General features: G+C 39.2%; 1 protein-coding gene across 2 annotated transcripts in view; it reads right to left on the bottom strand.

Moving 5' to 3' along the window:
* LOC124384125 (piezo-type mechanosensitive ion channel component 2) overlaps positions 1 to 24932 on the bottom strand; it is a 141797-nt gene that overhangs the window by 57188 nt on the left and 59677 nt on the right. For both annotated transcript variants that reach the window (XM_046846693.1, XM_046846694.1), the window contains exon 5: positions 11556 to 11715. In XM_046846693.1, coding sequence (XP_046702649.1) covers positions 11556 to 11715 — 160 coding nt within the window. The remainder of the gene's footprint in view (positions 1 to 11555; positions 11716 to 24932) is intronic.

The raw sequence follows: 24932 nt of genomic DNA, 5'->3' as shown, positions 1-24932 counted from the left end.
GCACATATCCAAACTAGAAAAGACAACAAGTTCCCAGTACCTGATCAATCTAATCTTAAATAAATCTAATCTCCTTGAGTGGCTTCAGCATAACGAAGTGACTCCACTCCAGTCGTACAAAGCACAGCTAATTTGATCAGGAGAAACTATAACTCGGCACGACTCAATTCAGACTGTTAGAGTCTTGTTACAAAACAATGTATATAACAGACACTAATGCTCTGCTTGGGACAGAAATGTAAACTCTGGTTGAACAAAATTCAGCACAAGTTTGTTCTGAAAACACACACACACACACACACACACACACACACACACACACACACACACACGTTATACTTTTCAAAAAAGCGCTGCTTGATAGAGTAAAACTTGGCCTCTGAAGTTTCCTCAGTCTAAGAAAAAGCAAACAGTTCATCAAACTACATTAGTGAAGAATTAAGGTGGTGTATAGACATTGCATTACATATGATCTCAATTTGAAAGTTGTTGGAAATATTTCCTCCAAATGTCATTCTCGGGCAGCGTGCGTAATAGTTTACCGCTTTCTCTCTGGTAACTGTGGTGGAGAAACTCTTTTCTTTAAATGTATTACAGATTTCCTTCATTCAAATACAGATTGAATATGACCAAACTGCAAATGAAGCTCAAATGGACCAGTGAAAAGTATCTTAGAGATGCAAGACAAAAATCTCTGGCCCGTCTCACCCCACTGTATTTAAAATACCACTGTGGTGAGTAAAATCTCTCTGCAGCACCATTAAGGAGTTATTGAGATGGGCAAAGTAATACAAACAAGCTTTTCCCACATAGCTGTGTGAAAGGAAGGGAAAAAAATCCCTCTGTGTTCTGTTTAAACTCAGACTGCTGAGCATCCTAATTGGTTAAATGAGTTGCATTTGGTGAATTTGGCAGCGTTTCAGGGCCTGTGTCTAGCATATGGAGAGATATCAGCATTGCAATTCATCAGAGTGAAAGACTGAGGCGCTTTGTCTCACACACAGTCACTCTCACTTGTCTCATTAGAAATTCCTACAGATTTGAATGAGTGTGAACTGGGTGATTGGATTTCACTTTGTTTCACATCAACCTAAGTTTGATCAGAACTTTCATTTCAAAATAAATTGTCCTTCACACACTTTCCCGGCTTGTCATAAATATCTTAGATGTAAGGTTAATGTTCAAATGTATTTTGCCCAATCTCACCTAATAAACTACACGTTTGCTATTGTTTTCCTTTCTTGTAGATATTTGAAACAGCCTGTCACTTGATTTGCTTGCACCCTGAGTGTAGGAAAGAAGTTGAAATTTTATGAAACAAGACATGTGAAGACTGAAAGCATTTGATAAGAACATTACATTTTCAATCAGAAAATGCCATTGAAAGTAGAAAATATTGCTAAAGAAATCCAAATTATAAGCAAAGCTTGTATTTACAAGCAATTTTTAAAATAGAGCATTGATATTTATTTATGGTATTTATATTGTTATTTGCAAGTAAATTATAATCTTTGTCATTTGTAATGAAAAGTATATTTAGTATACACAGTTTCATTATGTAGGTTATACTTGATGTTTCTGTTCTTGATGTTTATATGTTTGTTTTCACTTTAATCATGTAGTCAGTGTGTTTCTTGCTTAGCCCCACACCATTTCCTTCCTGATTTGTATCTGAATAGGTAAAACATGTTCTTGCCGAGCTGTAATTAATTACATTTCATCTTAGCCAATAGATTATTCTTATTCTGACTTGATTTAACTTGAGTTAAACTAGTTAAGTATTTTTTTTCTTTCATGGATGAACCTGAATCAGGTATTCATATTATTGTTTTTATTTCATCATTTGAGTATCTCCCTATCCCCACTAAATATTCTTTATTATTTGCTTTTTATAGTACTTTATTTGATCTGAAATCATATTTTGTATTATGTATTATTTACACTTCACAGAATTGTGCACAATCAATTGGTTGTTTTAGTTTAAAAATCCAATCATGTTCATGTTTTATTCTGCTAAGTTTGACATTACAATCACATTCACATTTGCATACTCATTTAGATGATCTATTTCTCCTACTAGAATGTTTTAGGAGGTGAGGGGATCCTGAAAAGCCCAGTGCAAACCAAGTAGACTCAGGGGTGAACATGTGAAACACCACAAAACCTGTGGTCAGGATTTAGCCTGCAACCCTGAATCTGTAAAGTGATAAAGCTACTGCTGCAAGACTATGTCATTACAACATATGACATGGATAAATCCACAAACCCAGTGTATATTGTTTAATGTTCCTTCTTGTACATTTGCAAAGAAAATTAGTTGACCAATACAATTAGCATTTTTTTAAATTTCTCAATAGCAGCATGAATAACTAAAATCCCATCAATGTTAAGGAAGTCAAACATTGTATATATAATACTGTACATATGTACAGACACTAAATGTGTGTTTAGGAGACTCCTTTACATAGGCTGTTTTGTGTCAGGGCTGTTAGCAAACACCACAAAACAATGCTTTTCTGGTTTCCTAAAATGTTGCTTGATTGAAAACACCTAATTAAATATAAATTACATGTGCTGTCCATGGTGCTGAAATTGAGTGGGCAGTCAATTAAAATCATTGATAAACATTTTGCAAGAGAACAGGAGATTTCTGCCATACACACAGACACCCACACCAAAAGAAACATACTTATAAACCAATATAAAGGCCATAAAGATCAATTTGTTTTTAATTAGTTCTGTGTCACAATCCATAAACTTGGCTGGAGGGGGAATGGAGAAGGGCACACCTCATTACCACCCTTACATTGAGCTGGCAGATAAACCACTCCCATACAAGAAATAAGGAGGAACAACAGACATGCACTGACAGGAGAAAAAGAAAGAAAGAGAGTATAATAATTATTACTGAGTACATGTTTAAATAATGTAAGATGATGTGTTTATTGTTACATGTACTGTAGGGCTGCACGATTTGGGAAAAATATCATGTTGCAATTATTGTGGTCAATATTGCGATATGATAAATGGTATCATGAGTCTCCTTGATTGATTATCAAGGAAATTGCACACAGATTAGTGATAATGCTGAAATGTGTATTTGTAAAACTATCTAGTTTTTTTAAATGAATAATTTTTTACAAAATTAAATACCATTTGCATTAATGTAAACATTTTTTCTTCAAGGTACAGCTTAATTTAATCAAACAATAAATAAAAACATATACATTTACACAAAAATTAAGATATTTGTAACATTTTATCGAAACAAACAGCATACAGCAAACATCATTTAAATTATTTACCTATTTTTCTCCTGAAGTTTAGGATACAGTATACAGTTTACATACTTGAATTCAAGCAAGTTTGCAATCATTATTATTAAATATGTTTAACCTTTTTAATTGAATTTTGGTTGTGGTTCCAAAAAGCTAGAAATGGCCCTGTTTACGCAGCATGTAACAAACACCAGAGCTGTACATATATAGATACCGGGCAGAGCTGACGGCGTGTATGTGGATGTGTGTGGGAAAGCGGAGGTTGCCAGGTGAAGGCGTGCCAATCCGCGAGCGTGTCCGGGCTACGCTTTGGCGTCGAGGAAAGATGTGCATTACCGCGAGTGTGTGTGTGTCCCGGCGTGAGGAAAAGGAAAGCAGAGGGGCAAAAGTGAATAAAAATTAAAGAAAGCTCTGTCTGTTAAACCATCGCCTGTCGTCTTTTTCTTCCAACCCAGAACCAGTGAGATCTGTTACAGATTAGTGATATTGCCACGTGCTGAAGCAATTTTAATTTAGTTAATCTTGCACAGTTCCTCTCTCTTCCAGGTGTTGGTGATCTTAAAGCTAAAATATCGAAATATAACAAAGGTAGCGTTTTTATGGCTACCACTTCAGTGTCGGTCTAACCCAGCCATTAGGGAGGCACAAGCCAGTGCATTCTTAGTGCCGGTCCCAAGCCCGGGTAAATGGGGAGGGTTGCGTTAGGAAGGGCATCCAGCGTAAAACACGTGCCAAATCAAATATGCGGATCACAAATGAGAATTTCATACCGGATCGGTCGAGGCCCGGGTTAACAACGACCGCCACAGGTATCGTTAGCCGACAGGGTACCGGTGGAAATTGGGCTACTGTTGGCCGAAGGAGGAGAAGGAGAGGAGGAAGACGTCTACAGAGACGGCAGGGAAAGGAGCAGTGTAGGAGAGTGGAGGTTCGGGTTGGTACTTTAAATGTTGGTACTATGACGGGTAAAGGGAGAGAGGTAGCTGATATGATGGAGGAGAAAGGTAGATATGTTGTGTGTTCAGGAGACCAAGTGGAAAGGGAGTAAGGCCAGGAACATTGGAGGTGGGTTTAAACTGTTTTATCATGGTGTGGATGGAAAGAGAAATGGTGTAGGGGTGATTCTGAAGGAAGAGTACAGTAAGAGTGTAGTGGAGGTGAAGAGAGTTTCTGATAGGGTGATGATCGTGAAGGTGGAAGTTGAAGGATGATGATAAATGTCATCAGTGCCTATGCTCCACAAGTTGGCTGTGAGATGGAGGAGAAGGAAAGATTCTGGAGTGAATTAGATGAAGTGGTAGATGGTGTACCTAGGAAAGAACGGTTAGTGATTGGGGCGGACTTTAATGGGCATGTGGGTGAAGGGAACAGAGGTGATGAGGAGGTGATGGGTAGGTATGGTTTTAAGGAGAGGAATGTGGAAGGGCAGATGGTGGTAGATTTTGCTAAAAGGATGGAAATGGCAGTGGTGAACACTTATTTTAAAAGAAGGAGGATCATAGGGTGACGTATAAGAGTGGAGGAAGGTGCACACAGGTGGACTATGTGCTATGCAGGAGATGCAACCTGAAGGAGATTGGCGACTGTAAGGTGTTGGCAGGGGACAGTGTAGCTAGACAGCATAGGATGGTGGTCTGTAGGATGGTTTTGGAGGCGAGGATGAAGAGGAGGAGAGTGAGGACTGAAAGAAGAATAAGATGGTGGAAACTGAAGGAGGAAGAGTGTAGTGTGAGGTTCAGGGAAGAGGTCAGAGAGAGGCTCAGTGGTGTTAAGGAGGTGTTGGATGATTGGGCAACTACTGCAGGAGTGATGAGGGAGGCAGCTAGAAAAGTACTTGGTGTGACATCTGGAAATAGAAAGGAAGACAAGGAGACGTGGTGGTGGAATGAGGAAGTGCAGGAGAGCATAAGGAGAAAGAGGTTGGCAAAACAGAAGTGGGATAGACAGAGTGATGAGAAAAGTAGGCAGGAGTACAAGGAGATGCGGCAGCAGGTTAAGAGGATGTGGCGAAAGCCAAGGAAAAGGCATATGAGGAGCTGTATGAGAGGTTGGACACTAAGGAAGGAGAAAAGGATTTGTACCGATTGGCCAGGCAGAGGGACCGAGCTGGAAAGGATGTACTGCAAGTTAGAGCAGTAAAGGATGGAGAGGAAATGTGTTGACTAGTGAGGAGAGTGTGTTGAGAAGGTGGAGGAGTATTTTGAGCAGCTGATGAATGAGGAAAATCAGAGAGAGAAGGTTGGATGATGTGGAGATGGTGAAGCAGGATGTAGATAAGATTAGTAAGGAGGAAGTGAGAGCAGCGATTAAGAGGATGAAGAGTGGAAAGTCGGTTGGACCAGATGACATACCGGTGGAAGCGTGGAGATGTTTAGGAGAGATGGCAGTGGGGTTTTGACCAGATTGTTTGCGGATGATATTGTGATTTGTTGTGAGAGTAGGGAGCAGGTTGAGAAGAGCCTGGAGAGGTGGAGATATGCACTGGAGAGAAGGGGAATGAAACTCAGTAGGAGTAAGACAGAGTACATGTGTGTGAATGAGAGGAGGGCAGTGGAGTGGTGCGGTTGCAGGAGAAGAGCTTCAGAAGGTGGAGGAATTCAGGTACCTGGGTTCAACAGTGCAAAGTAATGGAGAGTGTGTTAGAGAAGTGAAGAAAAGAGTGCAGGCAGGGTGGAGTGGGTGGAGAAGAGTGACAGGAGTGATTTGTGATAGTAGGGTATCTGCAAAATTGAAAGGGAAAGTTTATAGGACTGTGGTGAGACCTGCGATGTTGTATGGGTTAGAGACAGTGGCATTGAGTAAAAGACAGGAGGTGGAGCTGGAGGTAGCAGAGCTAAAGATGTTGAGGTTTTCGTTGGGAGTGACGAGGATGGATAAGATTAGAAATGAGTTTATTAGAGGGACAGCGCATGTAGGATGTTTTGGTGACAAGGTGAGGGAGGCGAGATTGAGATGGTTTGGACATGTGCAGAGGAGGGACATAAATTATATTGGTAGAAGAATGCTGAGGATGGAGCCACCAGGTAGGAGGAAAAGAGGAAGGCCAAAAAGGAGGTTCATGGATGTGGTGAGGGAAGACATGCAGGTAGTTGGTGTAAAAGAGGCAGATGTAGAGGACAGGGTGGTGTGGAGACGGATGATCCGCTGTGGCGACCCCTAATGGGAGCAGCCGAAAGAAGAAGAAGAAGAAGAAGACTTCAGTGTCGGTCTGCACCCATCTACACCTGGTCTCCGTGCTGTACACCAAAAAGTCAAGTGACCACACACGCCACACGTGCACTGCCTAAACTGAGACTATTAGGTCTTTTTTGTTTTGTTGCAAACTGTTATTAAGAAAGTATGTGTCCACACATGCATTTATTTATTTCATTAAAACGCAACGTTTGCCGTCATAGCTGACATCACGAATGTGATACAATTAACTGTGCAGCACTGGTTATACATACTGTATCTGCTTGTGATCAGGAGATACAGTATTCTATTCTATTCTATTCTATTCTATTCTATTCTATTCTATTCCAATTCAGCACTCCAGTTTGACATCTGACATTGTGACAAAATCTTAGCATGAAGAAGAAAACGGACAAGAGACAGCAAGAAACAGAGAGAAAGAGAGAAAACGTGGGAGAAAGACAAAGAGGGAAGAATAGTAATTCAAGCACTGCCGGTGCCACCAAAAACACAACATTAGCTAATATGATCCAGATGTGGCCTCCTTTCCAGACACACACACACACACACATACACACTATTCATTTACACACCTAGGTAAACACACATGGAGTAAAACACTGGAATTCGCATTCATTGTTAATGGCAGAGAAACACACAGAGGTGAGAAAGTGTAGCTGCAATGCACAAGTAGCTTTGTTTGGCTGTATAAATATTAAACCAGGATTAATGTTGCATTCACCAAACATTTATGCAGAACCCACTTTACTGGCAGGACATCTTGATTGTGCACTGTGCCAGTTACTCAGCGTTATAGTAAAATCCTTTAATACTCCCTTCTGCATTTACATTTACGTGCACTTATCAGGTGCTGATACAAAAATTGTATAATCGTAAAGTATATTCAGTATATACAGTTTTTTATGCAGGTTATAGCTGATGTTGCTTAGCTCCACCCCCTTCCCCTTGTGATATGCATGTAAATGTATGGGAAAGATATGCACCTTCTGAGCTGTGATTGATCCAATTTTACATTTAAATATAAATGTTTTTATTTGTGTTCTTCTGTTAATATCATGTTATTATTCCCATAGATTTTGCCTCTCTCTTATTCTGACTTTAGTTGAATGTCTTATTTTATCAGGTATGTTATCTCCTTGTTTTGTTTTTTTCCCTATGATGGAAAACCATCAGGAGGTTGAACTTAGTTTAAAAGAATGTTATTGTGTTTTATTTGACCAGTTTAAAAACCTAAGTTGCTCCAACTGCTGATAATCTCACTGATTTCATTAAATAAGAAACACAACAACAAGACATTTAGGCAGCATAAGCTTTTGGCAAAGTTTGTGAATACAAATTGTTGAATGCCAGTAAAGAGCAATGGTAAATATATAGATATGATGCTATTCAATGAATAATAATCAAATTTTATGTGCTTGATTTAGTATCTCGAGGCCAAATTACACTGTATTCACATTCTGTTTAAGCAGTAGTACAATACTCCAAAATATAGTTAATATATAGAGTGGCAGCAAAAACCAAAGCACTGATCTGCATTCCCTGACAGATATAAGGCCAAAGATGCTAAGTGGCGTCATAGATATAAAACCTGGTTTATTATGGTGAAAGTCTTTCCTCTCTAACACAAACAGCCCATCAGTCTGCAGGCTCCACCTGTCTGTTTCCCTTCTGACTCCACATCAATCAGTCCTCCTGTCAACCCGGCCATTTACCTGAATAAATATGGCCCTGATTGCAAAACAAGACATGGCGGAGAGGAATCATCAAAAATAAACAGATTTTATGCCAAGTGGAAGAGGAATTAGCCAAGGGCAGAGCAGCCAGGACAAACACAAGCAGGACTGGCAGTTCTCAAGAAACCAAAAAGGATGCTTTTTTTTTTTTGCATGTACATAGAGGATAAATTAGTGTTTTGTGTGTAAAACTTTGAATCAAAGCTCACAGTTAAATTCTCAAATACAGCTGTTCAGAAAGGGTTTTAAACAGCAGCTCCTAGCTCTAATTGAAAGGGTTAGGGTTAGGGTTAGACAGAACTGAAACAGAACCCACCTAATTTAGGACTAATTATAAAAATGACAAAAATGTGTAAAAATGTGTTGTATTTAACAAATACAAATCATTTAATATTTGATATAGGATAGTTTTCTGCTAGATTCTGTTATCACCTTTGTTGTAACAGCTATAAATATTTGTTTACGTGGAAAATTTAATGCTACTCCATCCATAGACATAAAGTTGTGTGCCTAAAACTTTTGTGGAAGAACCACATATGACTTGAAAACCAGGAGTCTCCATACATAAAAGTGTCCATAAAGCGTGTCCATATAATGTATATACTGTACATCATTCCTTTAAAACAATAAAGTGTGTGTAAAATATGTAAATTATGGAATCTAAATATGAATCTAATTTGTAACTACATTACCATCTGAAAACAATACGTCTGACCTGGTCATGTTATCAGAATGTCTACCGTGTCGTACTATAAAAACAAAACAAAGACAAACTTTATTTCTTTAACCATATATTACACATAAGATCTCTCCAGGGCATAGATCATGAATATCCTTCATTTATTCCAATAAGATTTCTGATATGTTTTCTTTAACCATGTACAATGTTTAGATTCCTTTTTCTTTCTCCACAAAAATGATCTGTTCCATTATTTCACATACCATGTAAGTAAAGAGCTGGAGCACAAAGAGCAGCTATTATGATAGGAACTACAGAATCTTAAATCGATGAGAGGCTCAGGTTCAATCCTGGCACTCAGTGGAAATCAATTCGTTTTAAACATCGGCGCTCTTATTGGACAAATTAACTTTTTGTGCACATTATATTGGATGTGAACCTAATTTGTGGAGCGAGAGAATGATTCAGACTGTTGTGAAGCATTCCAGGAATCTGCAAGGGGATTATACCGATCCTATAGTGGTCATGACAGTGAAATATAATGGAAAAATGGATAATGTAAAGAATAATAACAAGAGGCATAGAAAGATCATCCCTTTTTATCACCTGTTTTCTAATAGTAGGAATGTAAGAGCCACATGCTTTAACCTTTATAGTGCCAGATAATGTATTGTGAGCTTCCAAGTTGTATTTTCTTTTATTAAATGTAGGTAATTTACTTTACTTTACTTAATTTAATTTACTATCAACCCAATTCTGTGTGTTTGAGTAAATTCAAATAGTTTAGCAAAAGAACAAAAACAAAAAACAGACCATTAAAACTCCCTGACGTTTCCTGATTTTTCAGTATTTTCTACCACAGGAGCTTTCTATACCTCAAGACTTCAAGAAGTATTTTATCCTTAGTATAAATATTAAGACAAACTGATTTCTATTATCAAAAGCCTCAACGTTCCATCTATTTTCTCTCAATATACAAGCCCTACCAGATAACCAGTAAATGACACAGTTTGGTAAAATCAACTCCCAGAGTGTACTCTAGTTAATCTAAAGCAGTGACCATCTCCGCACTTAGGAAGGTTTCCAGGATGAGTGTCTATAGCACATTGTGGAAGGGAAGAACAGCAGCCTTGGGAGAAATTGTGCACTATGAAAATGTCTCTGGTTGGTATTCATCCAGACAGTAATGGGTTCACCTTATTATCCTCTTCATAACTGTGGCTTAGAATTTATCACCGAAGAGGCCCTTCTATCTTCCTGAAAGGGAGCAGCCTCCCCGAATAAAAGAGTAAGATGTATTACAGGCCTCTGGTTGTGTGTTCCAAGAAAGTATTAATCAACCAGACTCATATATAACAGAAGGAACAGCAGAGATATGAGTAAGGAGCGGGCAAGGCACGATGTACCAGCAACGGAAATTTGTCAGAGTTATAAGAGAAGAACATCGTTTCCTTGTCACTATTAATTACATCACACTGAACTTTGCTCAGATACCACCTGTATCATTGGTGGAATTTTTATTACAGTGACATTTGGGATTCCCAGTAGTTTATTAGATGCTAAAAAATGTTTTATTTACCCTTCTCCCATCCAAGTTAAATAAATATATTTATATGATTACTGAACTACTAAACAGAACTACTGCTTTGTTTCTTAGAAATATAAGAAGGTCAATATAGAGACAGGTGACAAGCTAAAGAGAATTAACAATGAAGTGTGTGTGTGTGTGTGTGTGTGTGTGTGTGTGTGTGTGTGTGTGTGTGTATATAGGTGTGTGTGTTTTACCACCCTGAGCCATTGCAAGCTTGTGTATATACATTCTACATTTCTATAATGGAGAAATATACACCATTGTTTCAAAAATTATTTTAATAATGCAGGTACAGAGTGTAACATATTGGCCCAAAATCTGATGTGCTCAACTGCGTTGAGGTCTGGTCACAGAGAAGGTAAAAAATAAGATTGATTTTACTCATAAAACCATTTAACAAGCCCTCATACCCTGTGGATGGGGGGTGGTGGGGGGGAATCATACATTGAAAGAGACTGTAGTTGACTGTGACTGCATTTGACTGTAGTATGTGAACATCTGATCATCACACTCATATGTGTTTCTTCACCGAAATTTTGCCACAAATTTAAAAACACAACTGTCTATAAGGTCTTTGTATGCTGTGAATTTGAGGAGCATAGACATGTTCGAGCAAATTATTTAAGAAGAACCCCTGCAGAAGTGTCCTGCACAGAGCCCTGGCCTTAACCCCAATAATCACATTTGGGATGAACTGGAATGCTGACTACACCTGAAACCTCCTAACTCAACATCAGTGCCTCATCTCACTAATACTCTTGTAGTTAAATAAACTACCATGTTTTAAAATCTATTGTATAGCCTTCCCAGAGACTGGAGGCTGTTTCAAGATGGGGAAAAAATCTATATTTTGGCCAAAAAGTGTGCTTCTTCTAAGAGGACAAGCAAAATGCTTTTAATAGCATAACAGAGCCAGGATTTTGCCTTTAATCGAACACCAAAGGTTTTGGTAATATATACATATTTCCCCATTGACTGATTTTGAAGTATATGATAATACAACAATACAACATGCCTTTCTTATCAAACTTTTATCAAAGCCCTTCAGTGTTGACTCAAGTGTTTTCAACGGTTGAACTCACCTGGTTTCCCATGTCAAAGTCAGTGTTATGTTGCACTACGTCTTTCCCGGGAGGTTTTTCCAGACTGCGACACAGGAGATAGGTGACCAGACCAGCAATGAACATGCCAATGTCTGGGATAAAAACTCGGATGCCATTGCCTGCATCTGCCCCTCGGACACTGTAAAAAAGAGAATTTTTTTTTTAGAAGAAAGGCTGTATGTAAGCTGGAACTAATGGAATTTAACATTGCCTTGATCATTTTCTGTGCTGCTTCAATGTGCCTGCACAGTTCACTGGGTTCATACTTGTTTAGAATGTTTTGCGAGTATGTAGCTGATTTCTTAAATTATGCTGCATCTTCCTAACCAAATCAAATGTTATTTTGCATGTTGTATTTTTATGTGTATATGTGGATTATTTATATACTTTTCTAGTATATAAAAAAGAAACCATTAATTGTCACATATATCTTACAGCAGTGTGAAATAATGTACATCACCAACCCTTAATAGGAAGTTAGTACCATGATACAGCACCATTTAACCTTTTGATTAGTCACCCAATGGCACCTGAGACTGTGGCCCTAAATGTGTGTTTTATACTCAGGAGTATTTGAACCCATACTTCCAGTGGTGCCAGCAACCTGAACTTAGACTTCTTGTCCAACCTTAGTTAATGCTCTGCCATCCTGACATAGTCTTATGTGTCTAACTATAAACCACCCAGGTCTCAGTTTTTATACTATTTCAGACAATTTCAGACACTTTAGTCATCCCAGTATTCAAAACTCAATTAAATATATATAATCAAAAAACACTGTAATTATTTTAAATCCCCAAACTGCTTCTGTTCAATCCAAATTATCTTAAATTGTGGTATTTATGGTATTTATTGCAACAATGGGCTGGAGTGCCCCATAAATGCACACAAAAATGTTCTGAGCCACAATAAAAGCTTGCGATTGCCAGCGTGCTCAGTTAATGCTCTCGCCCGTCTGGTTCTCATTTCCATGCTCAAGCAAACTATAGCCTTTCGTGGTTCTCTCGGCTCGGGTTCCCTGGCTCACAAGCAATCCTTTCAATCCCTAGATCTGCCTTGCCCTACCGAGCTGCACATTTTTGTTCTGAACACTGAAACTCCATTTGTTTCATCCTTCTCAGTCCACTCATCACTCAGCTGCTTTTCTGCAAGATCCCTAATTTTTTAAGCTTTACACAGACAAGGTTAGGGTATATGGCATTAAAAGTTAAAGGGCTTTAGTAAACTGGAGTGCATTACCACACAGATGGCTGCCCAGAGACCAATAAACCACAGTAATACAGTGACTCAACAGTCAAAATCATGTCACAATAGAGTAAGAACAATCTCCATTGTAGCTATAGTACATTTATTGCTAATATATACCAGGTTCAAACATCTGATTTGGTTTTCGCTACTGATTAATTGTAATTTTTGATTACGAAAACTGTGCGTGCGTTCTCAAGAATCACCCAAGAAATCAAAAAAGATAAGCAGCCAAGTAACTCTTCAACAGGAAATCAGCTTGTACCTTGTTGATATTGGGTCTCATACAGTACTAAACAAATGTTTGGAGGAAAATGGCTTGCCTCATATGAAACCCAGCTTTTAAAGAGAAACAGTGGTGACTCTGCAGCCTCTTTGAAGTCTACGTGTTTGCATCATAAGATTTAATAAGCGACAGACGGCGCTAGTTGACGCCAATCTTTTGTGATTTGCTTCGTCCAGTGAAGAGTCTTTTCCAAAGGCACCTCCCTGTACCTAAACAGTTTGCACTGCTTCTTAAAGCCACCTTTCATCTCGGCATGCTAATAAAAAAAAATGCGTGAGCTGGCAAAAATGAAGGTCCTACAGATGGCACTCATTTGGAAAAACGACAGTGTGGTGAATTAACTAGACAACTTTGGGCCGTAAAGAGAATTAAAGGGAGCCGCTATCAAAGTTAACAGTGAAAGCAGCAATTTGAAGAGACACTCCAGAATATTGTTGGCTCCACATACACACAAAAAAAAAATCTGTGTTTTTGGTTCACTTTTAGAAGTCGCTGAGTGGTAATAATTCTTGCGTTTATTCAGAGATTGGAGTCTCGCTTGTGCAGGGGTTGAGTTACTCTTTGATGAGTGTGGGTTGGGTGCTGGTGGGGGGCAAACAGTCATTAGCTGGCACTGCAGCCAGAACATCGGCAGGGAATAACGGACAAGTCTGGAGGATCTACGGTCCATCACATCTGCCAACAATACCTCCATCTCTGCAGTAGGCACAAAAATGAATCCAGGACTCAAATACCACAAAACCTAAGCTTTCAGCAAGACCAACATGAAACTGTTTAAAAAGAATCATGTGAGCTCAATAAGGCTATTCTTTCAACATCTTCATGTATAGTATCTGCTAAAAAGCATGTTTTATTAGTGATTTGTGTATGTATAAGTTCTCAAAATATACAAAGATGAACAATTTTATAACAAAGATTTTTTACACACAATTTTGTATAATCTGTACCAAACTATAATGACCAATTGTACTGAATCAGTGCAAAGGTTTATATCCTACTTTTGCTAAGTAAAAAAGGTGCCTCTATATTGCAATATTAAATATATTTTACAAAATTGTTGTGCATTTCTTCCACAGAATTATATGATTATTTGGCCAGCATTATATAATGAGATAATTCCATAAGATGGCTAGAGGTGGCTTGAAAAATGCAAGAAATGCACAGAGAAAACGCGACACAATAAAAGGTCAGTATATTGAGAAAGGCAAGTTAGTTACTAAATGAAATTTAATTTGTAACTACATTTCAAAGATCCAGCTGGCTTTCTGGCCATCCCGTAATCCAATCTTATCTCTCTCAGAGATCCGCACTGAGAGTAGCCCATCATCAGCCCAGCAATTCTGACAAGATTGAGCAACTGGACGGATTTGTGTGTAGTTTACCATGCTATAAAATAATAAAATGGTATAATCAATATTCTGATAAATGAATATGGCTATGGAATATGAGAGTTGGGGAAGCTCTGGCCTGGTGAACGTCTGTTGAGTTTTACTCCCAAATGTGTAAAAAATAAACGTTTTTCAAATATTTTTCAAATATCCCACCAGAGAAGAGCATCTGGACCACACACTGACTAAACAAAGTGTTCTCAAAGCAAATAAGAGCCATTTCTCTAAAATCTTAAATATTTTCTTAATGTAATGCCAGGAGGCATCACCATAATATGATGACTTGGGGAGCCCACCATGCCAGTGTTCTGAAGCTAGTGCCAATCTCCTGGCCACATGGTGACATTTCTTCCAGGTTCCTTCACTGGCATTCTTAGGATCTTCATTTAATGCTGTTCCTGCCTATATATATATATATATATATATATATATATACAGTACAGACCAAAAGTTTGGACACACCTTCTCATTCAAAGAGTCTTCTTTATTTTCATGACTATGAAAATTGTAGAGTCACACTGAAGGCATCAAGGGCTATTTGACCAAGAAGGAGAGTGATGGGGTGCTGCGCCAGATGACCTGGCCTCCACAGTCACCGGACCTGAACCCAATCGAGATGGTTTAGGGGTGAGCTGGACCGCAGAGTGAAGGCAAAAGGGCCAACAAGTGCCAAGCATCTCTCGGGGAACTCCTTCAAGACTGTTGGAAGACTATTTCAGGTGACTACCTCTTAAGCTCATCAAGAGAATGCCAAGAGTGTGCAAAGCAGTAATCAAAGCAAAAGGTGGTTACTTTGAAGAACCTAGAATATGAAATTTTTCAGTTGTTTCACACTTTTTTGTTATGTATATAATTCCATATATAATTCCACATGTGTTAATTCATAGTTTTGATGCCATCAGTGTGAATCTACAATTTTCATAGTCATGAAAATAAAGAAAACTCTTTGAATGAGAAGGTGTGTCCAAACTTTTGGTCTGTACTGTATATATATATATATATATATATATATATATATATATATATATATATATATATATATATACAAACACAGTATATGCATGCTCATGAGCCAAACACATAAGTTTAAGGGCCAAAAATTCCGCTTCTTCTTCTTCTTCTTTTGGCTTCTCCGATTACGGGTCTCCACAGTGGATCATCCATTTCCATACTACTCTGTCCTCTACATCTACCTCTTTCAAACCAACTACCTGCGTGTCTTCCCTCACCACATCCATAAACCTCCTCCTTGGCCTTCCTATTTTCCTCCTTCCTGGTGGCTCCATCCCTCCCGATACCATAAGAAAAGATACCATCTCCCTCCTCTGCACATGTCTAAACCATCCCAACCTCACCTCCCTCACCTTGTCACCAAAACGTCTTACATGTGCTGTCCCTCTTATAAACTTGTTTCTAATCCTGTCTAACCTAGTCATTCTTAGTCATTCTATCTTAGGCCTGCTACCTCCAGCTCCACCTCCTGTCTTTGAGTCAATGCCACTGTCTCCAAACCATACAACATCGCAGGTCTCACAGTCCTTTAAACTTTCCCTTTCACTCTTGCATATACCCTTCTATCACAAATCACTCCTGTCACTCTTCTCCACCCACTCCACCCTGCCTGCACTATTTTCTTCACTTCTCTAACACACTTTCCATTACTTTGCACTGAGTTGTACCTGAACTCATCTACCACCTCTTCTCCATGCAACCGCACCACTTCACTGTCCTCCCTCTCATTCACACACATGTACTCTGTCTTACTCTTACTCTAACCTGCTCCCTACTCTCACCACAAATCAAAATATCATCCGCAAACATCATAGTCCACAGAGACTCCTGTCTGACCTCGTCCATCAACCTGTCCATCACCATTGCAAACAGGAAAGGGTTCAGAGCCGATCCTTGATGCAGTTCCACCTCCACTTTAAACCAGTCTGTCGTTCTGGCACTGCTGTCACACTGTCCTCATACATGTCCTGCACCACCCCCACATACTTACCTACAACACCTTACTTCCTCATACAATACCACAAATCCTCTCTCCACCCTGTCATACACATTCTCTGAATTTACAAACACACACTGCAACTCCTTCTGACCTTATCTATACTCCATCAACATTCTCAAAGCAAATATTGCATCTGTGGTGCTCTTCCTCGGAATGAAACAATACTGTTGCTCACAGATGGTCACCTCTTCTCTCAGCCTGGCTTCCACTACTCTCACCCAAATGAGGATGGGTTCCCCTTTTTGAGTCTGGTTCCTCTCAAGGTTTTTTCCTCATAACATCTAAGGGAGTTTTTCCTTGCCACAGGCTTGCTCAAGGGATAAATGCACACCATTAACCTTGACTGTTGATTTCTGTAAAGCTGCTTTGAGACAATGTCCGTTGTGGAAAGCGCTATATAAATAAACTTGACTTGACTTGACTACTCTTTCCCATAACTTCATGGTGTGACTGATCAACTTTGTTCCCCTGTAGTTACTGCAGGTCTGCACATCTCCCTTAAAAACTGGTACCAGCACACTCCTCCTCCATTCCTCAGGCATCCTCTCACCTTTCAGAATCTTGTTAAACAAACTGGTTAAAAACTTCAATGCCATCTTTCCTAAACATCTTAATGCTTCTACTGGTATGTCATCTGGTCCAAACGACTTTCCTCTCATCCTTTTAATCACTGATCCCACTTCCTCCTTACTAATCCTATCCACTTCCTGCTTCACTAACTCCACATCATCCAACCTTTTCTCTCTCTGATTTTCCTCATTCATCAGCTGCTCAAAATACTCCCTCCATCTTCTCAACACAGTCTCCTCACTAGTCAACACATTTCCAGCTGCATCCTTTATTACTCTAACTGAGGCACATCCTTCCCAGCTTGGTCCCTCTGCCTGGCCAATCTGTACAAATCCTTTTCTCTTTCCTTAGTGTCCAACTTCTCATACAGCTCCTCATATGCCTTTTCTTTGGCTTTTGCTACATCCCTTTTAATTCCCTCTTTTTTATGCTTACCTGCACTTCCTTATTCCACCACCACTTCTCTTTGTCCTTCTTTCTCTTTTCAGATGTCACACCAAATACCTTTTTAGCTGTCTCCCTTATCACTTCTGCATAGTCCACCTGTGTATACCTTCCTCCACTCGTGTATACTCTTCCTACACTCCTGGACTTACTTTCCTTTTCCACTTCCTGAACACACAACATATCTACCTTTTCCTCTCCATTATATCAGCTATCTCTCTACCTTTACCAGTCATAGAACCAACATTTAAAATACCAACCCGAACCTCCACTCTCCTACACTGCTCCTTTCCCTGCTGTCTCTGTAGAAGTCCTCCTCCTCGCCTTCTCTTCCTTTGGCCAACAGTAGTGATATTTCCACTCTTACCCTTTTGGCTAACAATACCTGTGGCGGTTGTTGGTAACCCGGGCCTTGACCGATTTGGTATGAAAATCTGGTTTGTGATCCGCGTATTTGATTTGGCACATGTTTTACGCTGGATGCCCTTCTTAATGCAACCCTCGCCATTTATCCCGGCTTGTAGAGGCCATAAATTACACTATAGCAGTCAATTAGCAGAAGGAGATAAAAAATTAGGCAAATGATTAAAAGAAAGCACATATTTCATATTTCATGAAAATAGCCTTGAAATAACATCTAATAGCAAATTACTTTTGACACAGGTGTCAGAGGTCACTGTTTACTCACTATTCTACTCACTGAGGCTTCTTCACGAGTCCTCACATGTTAGTTTAACTGTAGTGAGTTATTCAGCATTAAAACATAACATGAGAATGAATTCTTGTCTTAAATGACAGGCCAGAAATGAATTTAATAATTCAAAATGTTAATTTAGGCATTTGGCAGATGTCCTTATCCAGAATGACTTACAATTATAACAGTTGAGGGTGAAGAGCTCCACTCAAGTACCCAATAGTAGCAGCTTAATTTGACTCACAATCTTCCAATCAGAAATCCAACATCTTAACCACTTAGCCACACCTTCAACATTGTAATTCTCAATGTCATGTACTTGAAAGTAGAGATACAGTAGGTAAAATATGACTCTAGTAAAAGTAAAAGTGCTTCCTTTAAACTTTCACTTGAGTAAAAGTACAAAAGTATTTGCTTTCAAATGTACTTAAGTGTCAAATTAGTTTGATTTATTATGGCTAAAATGTTCCTGTTAACATTTGTGTTAAAAGACTCTAGCTTATTTAAGTCAGTTTAGGTGAAAAGACTCCTAGCACACCAATCTTAGATGTTACTCTTAGCACACTAATCTATTAATAGGATGACATTAATTTGTCAAACACTGACTGATATCTATTAAAATAATAATGAACCCAAACTTTATTTATCTGCCATACGCATCCATCCCCTTGATTCATGTATATACATATATTTTCTATATCATCTATAGTTATTTATTTACTTATCCTTATTTTATTATCCTTATATTCTATTCCTTTTTTTCAGCTTAAATGTTGGACGGTCATATAAAGCATTTCACTGCATGTTGTACTCTGTTTGTATGTGTATGTGACAAATAAAATTTTAACTTGAACTATTTTTAATGAACAATACTAAAAATTGTGTGCCAAGTTGTTGTGGCAAGTTCAGGAGTTCCTCATCGTTTATTTCTCTCAAAATGTTCCACTTGCTGTTGAACTTGCTGTTGAACTGTATGTTTGGGATAAGTAGATGCCAACTAGTTATCAAAATCAAAGTTAAAAACAAAGAGCGTGCTCTACCCTGATTGGTTTGTTCAAATCCCAGCCACTACCAGTCCTACCAGATGTATGAACGAGATAAAATGTAAGTTGCTCAGGATAGGGGGTATCTGCTAAATACTATAAATAAAGAAACAAACAAACAAAGAAACAAACAAACAAATAAATAAATAAATAGTTATTAATGTATCAGGCCAGATCTCCCATCACTAATTATTTTCCTATAACAGACCATACCATAATGTTTTGTTCTTATTTAACATAAATGATATGCCATGTGTTCTACATCATATTAAGGCAAATACCTAGCAATGTAATATCAATCAGATTGTTAACCCAGAAAATATTTTGATCTCTCTCCAAATCTGTTTGAAACCTGATTGCTAGCTTTAATATGGAAACAGAGCTAATAAGAGTAATTGACATGCATTAATTGACATCTTCCGGATGTAAGGCTACCAGTTGTTCCGCTGTCAGCAGAGACACATGCAAATTGCTGACATCCCCAGATTGTTAAACAACAGGCTATCCTCCTCAGGGAGAAATAATGTGCACATCATTTCCCTTTCCAGCTCTACCAGTAGCTTCTATTTAGTTTGGTTGCTGACTGAACACACACCGTGCAGACAATAATGCAGAATATAAAATTGACAGATCACTGGGAATACAATATTCATGACCGGGTATGATTGCAAAAAAATGTGGATTAAACCTCACACAAGTCTGGCTTTAATCTGGCTCAGATTTACCCGGAATGATTCCAACTTCCTGCTATACTTTGCACTGTTTATTCCATCCCCATCAGAAGAAAGCAGAGGCCTGTCTGGCTTCAAGTTTCAATCATTTTAGCTTTGCTGTTTGCTGAGTGAGTCAGAGAGGCCGGGAAGGCCACAACGTTGCACAGCGATCTGTTTCAAGACACTGACAGCTCACAAACATACCCTGTTTTTTTTTCTTGTTTTTAAGATTTGACTTTCTCAGACACCCATTTCTGGCATCATGAAACAGCTAAACATAGGCATTTAACAAGGTTCAAGGAAACGAAAAGAGGGAAAGTACTAATAAAGTCAAGAATGAATCAACTACACAATACTCTACTTGTTTTGTGGGTAAATATCCAGATGATCATGCCCTGTTCTCATTTTTCAGTCTTAGCAGAACTTCACTGAGGTCAGGAAGCTTCTCTTTTGTAACACTGTAATGAGGTTGGCAAGTACAGAGTTTAGCATTAACGCCATGCTCACTTCCCGCTAATCCCTAATAAAGATCTCAGAGTGCTGGCTTTTACTGCTTAATAATTTTCACAGCAAACAAGAAACCGTCCAAATATATAAGGCATAAATGGCCACCGAAGCTTTTGGCTGCTACCTGTCCAAAGCCAACATGCAGCACAGTGCTACGATTCAAGGCTCACATAGCATTGAGGATAGGGAAGTGCCTGTTTCAATCCCCCTTGTGTTTTAATGACCTTTATCATCGGTTTAAGCAAAACAAGCCAATTTATTCTAATAATGTTTATATGGGCAATGTATTGGATTTATTTAGACTCTATGTTTAATAGTGCTTCTATTATTATTATTTCATCTGTCTTCTGTATCCAATAATGATTGACTTCCTGGATAACGAACAGCTATTAGTAAGCACTCAGTGTCTCTGAACTATGTAAGTGATAATTCAATGCTTGCATGAGTTACATGAATGTCAAAAAAGGCAAAGAGATTCGATGTACATCGGAGTGCACACCTAGTGAATGCATACCAAGCCATAGATTATAGCGCTAATACCATAGTCATTCGCCAGCACTGAGAGCTTAAAACTGCCTGATGTTTGCAGTGCAAAACTGGCTAAAATCTAGAATTCTGTCCAGCCTTAATATATATAAAAAGATGAAGAAAGACATTAAAACTACATTGGAATGAACTTTAATAAATCTTTAATAATTACATTTTAGGCCGTGAAAAACAGAGATGTCTGTCCATGTGTGAATTACGTGTGTATGTGTCACGTCACCACTAATAAGGAATCTGTTATTGTTAATTCATATTTCTCATTTCAGCATTATCCGCTCCTTAAAAAATTATTTTTGCTCCTTGGTCCATGTAGCAAAAATAAAATACACATGTGGTCAGAATAGCAGACGTGGTAATGTACGTGTCAGTTTAGCACCAGTTGCATAGCTTCCGTATTACACACGATGTTGTCTTTTGGCACACTGACTTATGTAGGTTGGTGCTCCCTGTGACAGTGCATGCAGTCTTATGATGCCATCTGTTGGCTTGTTACTAAACTAGTCTCTAAACATTTGGATACCACCTCGTAAGGTAATTAGAAATACCTGTCTAACACTATATGCGACTGAAACTGTATTTTGCTATGATTAATTTTGTCATGATTAATAAAGCAGTGATTAAACCAAGCATAAATACCTATGCATCCAATGGCTTGAACACACACCTTCCAGCCATTCTGAATCAGGTATTCAGATTGATCTGTTGTAATAAATGAATTTTCAATAAATCTGAAGTCTTCAAACAAACCATCAAAAGAAATAAAAAAGACAGCAATATATTAAAATGACCTTTCTGAAAATATTGTATATCAAAAAAGTTAAGAAAACTGATAATATTTTCCTGTTCTGTTATTCAGCAGGCTTTATAACAGGACAGGAAAGGCTGATATGATTAACAGACATGTCCAGACCTTCAAACAACAGAATCCACAAAAGCCTGCTCCATGGCCCAGTATCAGATATGTTTTTATCAGAAGGTAAAAGGAAACCTCACAAAAAATATTGCTAACTGTGTAATTCAATGTATTCCAATAGGTTACGTGGACCAGTTACGCTCAACATTAGACGTGTCTGTGTTATATGGTTATTTATAAAAGAGTACAAAAACTCTTATTCCCATGCATTTATTCGGAGCATTAGCATACCTTTCTGGGAACTCAAGTCAGATTGTAAGTCAGATTCTGAGGTCCCCCAGGCAAGATAGTTGTCTGGAGGATTTTTAGAACAAACAGCCACCCAATAAGGCCAAGGAACAATAAATAGACACAATTCCCTGTTTTGCATTAGGGGATGTAAATAAACAAAGTTTGACTGATGATAAGAGGATGTTCTGTGTAAGGGAGAATATTTTCCCTTGTACTTTTATTTAAGGATGTGGAAATATTGCTAGATAGTGGTGGCACCCTGTTGATGTTGCTATCCTTACTCACAACCTTCCCATCAAAGTTCATTATTTTTTGACAATGAGCTAGCACTTCATTTTCTCAGGAATCAAACTACCACTGAGCTACCACTTCCCATCCTAGGGGTCAAACTACCACTGAGCTTCTACATTTTACCTCAAGGTTTGAACATTAACCCAAGGTTTTTTAATTTTTTAAGCTACCACTTTTCACCTCATGGATCCAACTATCAATGTGTTACCACTTCCCACCTCAAAGTTTAAGCTAACAATAAGATACAACTTATCACCTCAAAAGTTAAACTACCATGGAATTACCACTTCCCACCTCAAGGTTTGAACTACCACTAAGCTATCAATTCTCACCTCAGAAATCAAGCTATCACTAAGATACCAAGCATATTTCAAAGGTTGGACTACAATGGAATTACCCACCTCACGATTTGCGGTATCACTGAACTACCATTTCCCACCCAGTGGTCGAACTACCACTGAACTACCACTTCCCACTCCAGGGATCACACTTCCACTTAACTCCCACTTTTCACCTCAAGGTTTGACCTACCGCTAAGCTACCACTTCCCAACCCAGGGGTTAAACTACCACTGAACTACCACTTCCCCACCTCAAGGTTTGACCTACCACTGAGCTACCACTTCTCATCTCAGAGCTCAAACTACCACTGCTGAGCGTTTGCTTGTTCGAAGGGAGACCGCTCCTGGGAGGGCCATAGCAGATGAACAGCTGCTACGACTTCATCCACAGTTCCGTTCTGTGGACCGTCTGTAGTTGGTTAGCTTTTCTGGATATAGGGCCTGAAGGAGGAAAGGAAAAAATGTCTAAAGAATACCAGGTAATGGGATGACCGAGGATACCTTGGGAACATACCCTGGTCTAGAGTAGTGGAAGGCACTGCCATGCCTGGAGTGAACTCCAAGAAAGAAGGGGCAACAGAAAGGGCTTAAAGGTCTCCTACTTTCTTAAGTAAGACCAAGAGAAACAGTATTGACTGTGAGGAACCTAGGTACCTAGGTCAGTGTCTCATAGGGATGCTCAGACAGGGCCTCCAAGACCATGGTCAAGGCCCACACAGGCACTCTAGATCTTACCAGAGGCCTCAGCCTCAAGGTAACGCAGAGGAAACGTTTACCAATGGGTTCTTACTCAGCAACTGCCCTGTGAATGGGGGAAGCTGCAATGGTAGACATGTAAAGCTTCAGGGTGGAAGGATCCAACACCCTATAGCGAACTGTTCTTAAAGGAATTCCAGTACTAAGCCGACTGGTCAGGTAACTGAATTCAACTGGTGTTGTTCGCACCAAACCGTGAACAGGTGCCCTCGCGGCATACGACTTTCTCATGGAGGGAGCTCTGAATTGGAGGATGGTCTCTACCACTTCGGTGGAGAGACCGGAGGCTAGTAGCTGTGCCCCCTCAGCCCCCATCTAGCTCCCATAGCGGGTCAGCCTGATAGGCCTGCATCACAGCCATGGTGATGCTTAACCTGCTAAAGCATTAGGCTTACCAACCAGCGCTAGAGTAGTTTGAAGGGACCTGGTGGGCAGCACTAGGGAGTTCAGGGTTGACACAGCAGCCAGGAAGAGATAGCTAGCCAGCTTCTGTACAACCCAAGAGATCATCCCATAAACACACTTTTTTTGGAAGGGGCAGGCTGAACAAGGCTTTGCCCAAGACCTGGACACCTCGGTGTAAGGATCCAAAAAAAGAAGGGGCAAACCCCGATGTGGAGGCAGTGAGGCAGGTTTCAGAAAGTACTCGTCTTACTGGAAGGGCAAGCTTGCTGCTGTTTGGCCGACCAATTTATCTCAAGCATAGGTCACTACCTCTAATAGCTCCTCGAAGGGGATTGGGTGAGGGTTGTCTCTGAGGACTCGCAAAGCTCTAGTTCCTGAAGGGGAACTACCACTTCTCACCTCAGGAATCAAAATACCGCCAAGCAACCACTTCCCACCTCAAAAGTTAAACTACCCCTGCGCTACCACTTACCTCAATCTTTTTGTTGTTTTTTTTGCATCACTCTGTATAAACTCTAGAGACTCTTCTATGTGGTCCGAAGTTTCAGAAACAAACTGACACCAAACAATATATAATAATATATAATACAGAGGAGTCTAAGCACCCCTATTTAACATTCTGTGGTGTACACAGTGTTGGGCAATAACACGTTACTAGTAATGCGTTACTGTAGCGCAGTTACTTTTGACATTAACTAATAATGTAACGCATTACTTTTTAAATAAATTACCGTTACCATATGGTGCGTTGTCCGTTACTTTTATAAAATGAATTAATTTTGGCTGAGGTGTAGCCTACAGCCTAACCTGTTTACAGCAGCGACGCATTGTAGGATTGGTGGATGCCAACCACTGTAAACATGAAGAAGATGCACTGTGGATGTGTTTCCGTTTATTCAAGTATGTGCGGCAGTAATAGCGAGTCAAGGCGAGAGTTTCTCAAAGTTGAAATATGCTCATTATTTCACTTTAG

The sequence above is a fragment of the Silurus meridionalis genome, chromosome 4 (genome assembly GCF_014805685.1).
Source record: "Silurus meridionalis isolate SWU-2019-XX chromosome 4, ASM1480568v1, whole genome shotgun sequence".
NCBI classification, from domain to species: domain Eukaryota; kingdom Metazoa; phylum Chordata; class Actinopteri; order Siluriformes; family Siluridae; genus Silurus; species Silurus meridionalis.
Note: the sequence above shows the minus strand (reverse complement) of the source record. Positions and strands in the feature narration are given on the sequence as shown.